This window comes from Neopelma chrysocephalum, unplaced genomic scaffold (assembly GCF_003984885.1).
Source record: "Neopelma chrysocephalum unplaced genomic scaffold, ASM398488v2 Primary Assembly neopelma1_283, whole genome shotgun sequence".
NCBI lineage: Eukaryota > Metazoa > Chordata > Aves > Passeriformes > Pipridae > Neopelma > Neopelma chrysocephalum.
Genome location: NW_020897945.1, coordinates 205,096 through 211,901, shown reverse-complemented (window position 1 = coordinate 211,901; position 6,806 = coordinate 205,096). Strand labels below are relative to the sequence as shown.

The following is a 6,806-nucleotide window of genomic DNA, read 5'->3' as shown; positions in this document are numbered from 1 at the left end:
CGGGCTCTGCAGCCCCAGCGGGCCCCGGGGGAGGGTCCCGGGCGGGCTCTGCAGCCGCAGCGCTCGGACGGCAGAGGGAGCCCGAGCCCCGCGCCCGGGCCCCCCCGCGCCCCCCGGTATCCGCGCCCCTCTGACAGCCCCGAGCGCGGGGTTGGGCCGTTCCCGGGAGGCTCCTGTCGCCGCAGCACCGCCCGGCAGCCACGGGCCCGCGTGGGGCAAAATCCTGCAGTGCCCGCGCTGCTGCCGTGTTGCGCTCCCCCCGCCCGCTCCAGCGCGGGGTCCTGTGCCTGCAGCGGGGGGTCCTTGCCCGGCCCTCGGAGCCCCGCACTGCCACATCTGTGTTCCCACGGCAACCTAGCCCGGAGCCCTCCCACGGCAGCCACGAAGGTGGCTCAGCAAGACTGCTGAGGGCTGCGGTGAGAAGGGGGGATTTATCAGTGGTGAGACACACTGTGTTAATGACCACATCCCCTCCATGACGCAACCTGGGCGTCCCACGGGCTCCAGCCTTCCTCGCTCCTGCAGCATCTCCCCAGCTCTCCTGCCTTGGGGCTCTCAGCTGCTTGGTTGAGGTCTGCAGGCAGCATGTGTGTGGCAAGTCCTGCCCCAGTGCTGTGCCAGGGCCCCCATGGCACTGATGGGCAGGAGGGAGCTGCACTGGGGCACATCAGGGTGGGTTGGAGCAGAGGAAAGCTGGCCTGTGATTCTGCCCCTCTCCCCAGGGCAGCCCCAGAGTGTTTCCAGCTCTGACGGCTTCCCACAAACAGCCTTGACATTCTCCACAGGCCACTCACGCTGCACTTCAATCATCCAGCCCTGCAGCTATCATTTGGGTGGTTTCTGTATTATTTACATTTCCTTCCATTCCTAACCAGGCTTCGGGCCTGGAACAAACAGCCAGGATGTGACTGTCCCTGCTCCCACCAGGGAATTGCTGCGGGAGCCGTTGCTCCAACCTCTGCTCCTGTCCCTGCTCTGGGTTCCACCGGCTCAGCACGTCCCCAGCCCCAAAGGGCAGCACCGGAAGCCCGTCCTGCTCCCAGGACGTCTGAGGCTCAGGAAATACAGCCCCACATCTCAGCAGGTAAATCATAGCTCCCGTCTCACCCTCTGTGCTCCCACCGGCCTCTCTGCTGCGTCCTGGGAGCCCCTCCTTCCCCTCAACAACCGCTCTTGACACCGAGCCAGCCCCGCATCTGCTCTGCACAAGCCCCCGCCGCCCCTGCCAGTGCAGCCAGAGCGTTTCTGAGGCCACGTTCTGCCATTCTCGGATTTTCCTTTTTTCCCCCCAGGACATAGGCCCGAGGCGAGTGGGGCACAGGCGGCTCCCAAAGCGGCCTCTCTCCCTTCCTTCTCCCCTTTTCCCTTGACGCAGCGACGGGAGGCAGCGGAGCCAAGGCGGGGAGACCAGGCAGGCGGGGCGGGCACCGGGGGACTCGAGAGGGCCGGAGCCGAGGACGCCGGAGCGGGGCCCAAGGAAGCGGCGGGGGGCGAGGAGAGTCCAGGTCCAGAGGGGTTCCCGCCGCGCCCCACACCTGCCCCGGTCCCGGCCCCGGCGCTCCCGCCCCGCCCCGGCCCGGCCCCGGGCGGAGGCACCGGCTGCCGCCCCGCCCCGCCAGCCCGGACTTTACCTCCCGGCCGGGCCCGCGTCGTTCCGGGCCATGTGAGCCGCGGGGCCGGGCCGCGGGGCCTCACCGGCTGCGGGATGGAGCGCAGGAAGGTCTTCGTGGCGCTCGACGTGCTCTGCCTGGCGGTCGGTGAGGGCTCGGTACCGGTACCCCCGCCGTGGGCGACTCCGGAGCGTCACCGCGTCCCGCCCGTGCCTTCGGTGGGGTCGCGCCGCGGGCTGGGGTCGGATCCGCGGGAGGTACAGGGGGTCCGGGATCCCGCCGCGCCTCCGCCCGCTCCGGCCCGTGGCCGGTGCCGCCGGTCCGGGGGCAGGGCGGGAGGCACCTGCCCGGCCGCTGTCCCGGGGCTCCGGGCCTCCTGCAGGAGCCACAGGCGGGGCCGGGCGAGCGCCGGCTCCTGCCCCAGCGCTACCGGGCTCCGTCGGGAGTCCCGGTTCCCGGGGCGACCCCGTTGGCCGAGCGCCCTCCCGGGGGCTACGGTGCGTCCCAGGCCGGGAGGCAGCGACGGAGTCCCGCCGCTCGGGCGGCACCGGGACGCTTCCTCCGCCGCCGCCGCCCTGGCCGCCTGCCCGCCGCCGAGCCCGGCGCTCCACGGGCGGACGGAGCGGGGCCGGGGCTCCGCAGCCCCGGACGGGTGGGTTCAGGGGGCCTCTTCCAGGACGTCCCCCACCGCCCGGTGCGGGCAAATGCTCGTTTCTGAAACTGCAGGGAAGCACTGAATTAAGACGGACTAAAAATAAAGGCCCGGAGCTTCCCGGGCTGCGGGCCCCTGCGCGGGGGGGGCCGAGTCCCGGTGCCTCTCGAGGCGCGTTTCCCTCCTGTGGGCCGGTGCTTTATATTTTTAGGGGAGCTTTTTTTGGAGGATGAAATTTTCCAGAAAGAAAATTGGTGTCTAATTTGAGCTGAAAATGGACGTCTGAGGTGTGCGGGGAGGCGGCGGCGGGGCCGGGAGGGACCGGCGCCGGTTCCCGGCAGCGCGGCGGGGGCGGCGGGGCAGCTCCCTGGTGCTTCATCGCCGCGCTCCCCCCTCTCTCGGTGAGCGCGGGAGGCGGCGGGACCCCCGGGGCGGGAGCGAGGAGGCGGGGGCGGGCGGGGACAAAGGTGCGGGTTCCCAGGAGACAGAGGAACAAGAGGAGACGGAAACCGCTGGGAAAGGCGGAACAGGGAGAGGAGACTGGCCTAAGGTGCCCTGCAGGGCCGGGGGGCCGCTTCCCGGGGGGAGCACCTCGGGACCCCCGGGGTGGGGGCGCCCGGCCCGTCCTTGACTGTTCCTCGGCAGGGATGGGGCAGGGGATCCCCTTCCAGCGAGGGGCTGGCACGGTTACTGCGCGGGGCAGAGACCCGCAAACTCCTCTGGACCTCTGGGGATGGTTCTTTCCCGGGTGAGCTCGTAGCTTCCCATGGCCAGGATTGCAGCACGCTGGGTGGAAAAGCCTACTTTCCCAAACTGACGTAGCCAGAGCAGCATCTCTCAAGAGCCCCGAGGAGGCAGAGGAGTGAAGAGGCTGGTGGGAGCAAGGGCTGTGGGAAGGTGAGAGGGACAAGCCAAGCTGGGCTGGATCACCCACCAGCATCGCCCAGCACCAGCTCTCCTGGGCCTGCTGTGAGGGTTCTGCTGGGAACCATCTGGGGGCCCTTTGCTGCTGTAAAACAGCTTTGCAAGATGCCTGTGCTCATTAATTTTAATGAGGTCTGTCTTCCTAGGCTGAAAGACTCTGGGGAGCATGAGGAAAAGGCACAAGATCAAGCCTTGCCACAGTTGTGCCTGGGGAGGAGTGGGACAGCCGTGGGGGCTCTGCAGGTGCCCAGTTGTGGCTGTCTCACGTGGTATCTGGGCGCTGCAGGCATCTGCAAGCTCTTGATAGGGCCCTATCGGTGTCGGGGCCAGTATGGCGGGTTCAAGTCCTCCTGCCCGGGGTACAGGTGGCTCAGGACTTCATCCCTGGAAGGGATTCCTCCCCGGCATCGGGGAGCAGAGCCCCAGGGACGAGAGATGGGGAGACCACGCGGTGCTGCATGCCGGTGTGGAGCCTGCTGGCTGGTGTCCCCAGTCTTCGCCTCTCTCTGCCTTGCAGCATCTCTGCCCTTCGTCATCCTGACACTGGTGAACTCCCCGTACAAGCGAGGCTTCTACTGCAGTGATGATTCCATCCGCTACCCCTACAAGGCAGACACCATCACCCACGGTCTCATGGCTGGGGTCACGATCACCTGCACTGTTGTCATTGTAAGGATGTGCCACCCCCTTCTCTCCAGGGCAGGGACATCCTGACGTTGTATCTGGAAGCTGGGGCCCAGCACAGCCACCTCCAGAGCCCTGGCAGGGCAACAGGACCCTCAGCTTAAGCGCTGCTCTGCTGGGGGTCAGGAGCTCCTGCTGGGGGTCAGGAGCTCCCACTGGGGTGGTGAGACCCACGTCCTGTGGAGCTGGTTTCCTGCAGGGACAGGGAGAGGGTCCATGAGCTCCTGTGGCAGGCAGATGCCGGGGGCTCCTCTGCCACAGAGCCAAGAGCCAGAGCATCCTGCAGCCCTGGTTCTGGGGAGCTACTCAGTAGTGCTCAAACCTCACCCCTTGCCCCCTGGTCTCTGCAGATCTCACTGGGGGAGGCATACCTGGTCTACACTGAGCGCCTCTACTCCAAGTCAGAGTTCAACAACTACCTGGCTGCCCTCTACAAGGTGGTGGGGACCTTTCTCTTTGGGGGGGCCATCAGCCAGTCCCTGACTGATCTGGCCAAATACATGATCGGCCGTCTCCGGCCAAACTTCCTGGCTGTCTGCAATCCTGACTGGTCCAAGGTGAACTGCTCCATCTATGTGCAGCTGGAGAATGTCTGCCAGGGAGAGAGCAGGAACATCACCGAGTCCAGGTGAGCTGTCGGGCCACAGGACCTTGTCTCCTCCCTCTGCCAGCCCCAGATGGGTATTGATGCTCTCCTGCTGCACGGCAGAGCCTGTGGAGTGGCTAGGGGGCTTGTGGGGGCTGGCTAAGGGCTTGTTCTCATGACCTGACCCGTTCCTTTTGCCCCACAGACTGTCCTTCTACTCGGGACACTCCTCCTTTGGGATGTACTGCATGATGTTCTTGGCGGTAAGTGCTGTGCCACCGGAAGGCAGCCAGCGCCCACGAGTCCCATGCCCCAAGCACCCCATTATCAGGCTAGTTGTTGCCCCCTGCTCTGGGTGATTGCTCCCATCTTTGCTGCCCAGCTCTATGTGCAAGCCCGGCTGGTGGCAAAGTGGGCCCGGCTGCTGCGTCCCACCATCCAGTTCTTCCTCATCGCCTTCGCCATCTATGTGGGCTACACCAGGGTGTCCGACTACAAGCACCACTGGAGCGACGTGCTGGTGGGGCTGCTCCAAGGGGCTCTCATTGCCGTCCTCATTGTGAGTGTCCCCTGTGCAACCTGCTGCTCAACCAGCTTCCTGCTCGGCCTGACAGAGGGGTCCCCAAACCTTCCTGTCGGTCTTTTTCAGGTCCGCTACGTCTCTGACTTCTTCAAGCACCGTCCCCCCCGGCAGTGTGAGGAGAAGGACCCCGAGCGCAAGCCCAGCCTGCCGCTCACCCTGAGCGACCCCGACCACAATCACTACAGCTACCGCGGTGCCCCGTGAGCCGCGCACGGCCCCGCTGACTGCAGACCTGCCCCTTGCCGTGCTCTGTTCCTGGCTCAGGGATGGGGATGCTGGCTCTGTATGAACTGTTGGCTCCGTGGTGCCTCTGGCTGCCACAGGTGCCAGCGGGGCAGCCCTGCCTGTTCCCACTCCCACAGTGCCGTGGTGCCCAGCTCCCCGTGCCCATAGTGCTGCTGTGCTTGCCGGTACCTGGTGGTGCCAGTGCCCTGCCTGTGGGAAGGGGGTGTCCTCAACCCCTGTGCGTCTGAGTCATGCTCCAAAGCTGCTGTCCCGGCCCTCCACGTGGAGGAAGGGGAGGGAGGGGAGGGTGGCACGTGGGGATGGATTTATTGGGCTGGCAAAGCACACTGAGCGAAGAGCAAACTCCTTGGCAAGTCTGAGTTTGCCTGTGCTGAGTGTGTGTTGTCCCTGTCAAATTATCCAGCCTTCTGAGTACAAATCCTCACAGGCACAGAGAGAGGACGACAACTGCTGGGCTAGGTATACTTTTTTTGAAAGGATTAAAGCAATCCAGAGCTTTTCTTTGTTCCATTGGTTACCTTTAAGAGCAGTCCTGCCCACCAGCAGCTGGTACGAGCAGTGGGTGCCTGGGCAGGCTCTTCTCTGGCAGTGCCTGATGCTGCAGTCCTGGGTGTGAGGGCTGTTTGCCCCCCGCCTGCTTCATGCCTGGCTTGGGCAAGGGGTTGCTCCGGCCTTTGTCGCTCCTGCAGCTTCAGCTGATGCTTTAGGGTGTGTGGGGGACTAGGGAGACACTTTCTGTGGTAAAGGAAAATAAATGGGGATGTGGAGCTGAACACGGGAAGGGGGGGCAATGGGTATGGAGCAGTTCCCATTGCTGACACGCAGCTGCCTCCAGCAGTGGAGTGCTATGGGTCTCTCTTTAAAATACATGCATTTTCATTATGATGTGTTTTTATAAAAGTGTTTATAATTAGATCATCCTTAAAGAATGTCTGTGTCAAGCCTGTTCTCTTACTCCATGGATGTTCTTGGCCCTGGAGGATGAGCTTAAGTGTTCAGGGTTTTCTTTTCCAAGGGAAAGCCCCTCTTTAGCTGTAGGTTTGCTGGCGGGTGGTGGTGGCTGTCAGGGCCACCAAGCCCCTCTCCCACTTGTGCTGTGAAAGGTGGGCTTGACCAGGGCTGATGGGAGCAGCAGCCTCCCAGGGCCAGGTGCTTCTTGCCCATGCTATGCCTGGGATGTATTGCATTCAAGGGGGTTGTGCTTCAGCCAGGCACTTTCAGCCCCTTTGAGAGGTAAGAAGAGACGCAGCCAGCAAGTGGCTCCAAGACCCATCCCCGCCAGGTCCGTCCTGGCACTGCCTTTGCCCTGACCCAGGAACCTCCTGTGCTCCCCAAAAACATGGCCCTGCCCTGCAAGGGAGGAGGGAAGGCAGGGAGAGGCTCTTGGAAAAAGTGATGCTTTGTGCCTGCAGCTCCTGCAGCCAGAGCTGAGGGAAGGCAGGGAGCCAAGAGCCTTGGCACAGCTGCCCCATGTCCCTCCACTGTCCAAGGGTTGTGGTGGGGACAGGTGACAGGGCCAGG

General features: G+C 64.3%; 1 protein-coding gene across 1 annotated transcript; it reads left to right on the top strand.

The window, feature by feature from the left end:
• Nucleotides 1–1,608: 1,608 nt before the first annotated feature.
• PLPP2 (phospholipid phosphatase 2) lies at nt 1,609–6,214 on the top strand. The gene is made up of 6 exons (XM_027704560.1): nt 1,609–1,757; nt 3,704–3,855; nt 4,221–4,498; nt 4,662–4,719; nt 4,839–5,015; nt 5,106–6,214. The coding sequence occupies exons 1-6, from the start codon at nt 1,706–1,708 to the stop codon at nt 5,241–5,243; spliced, it is 855 nt and encodes a 284-aa protein (XP_027560361.1). The 5' UTR covers nt 1,609–1,705; the 3' UTR covers nt 5,244–6,214.
• The last annotated feature ends 592 nt before the right edge of the window (nt 6,215–6,806 follow it).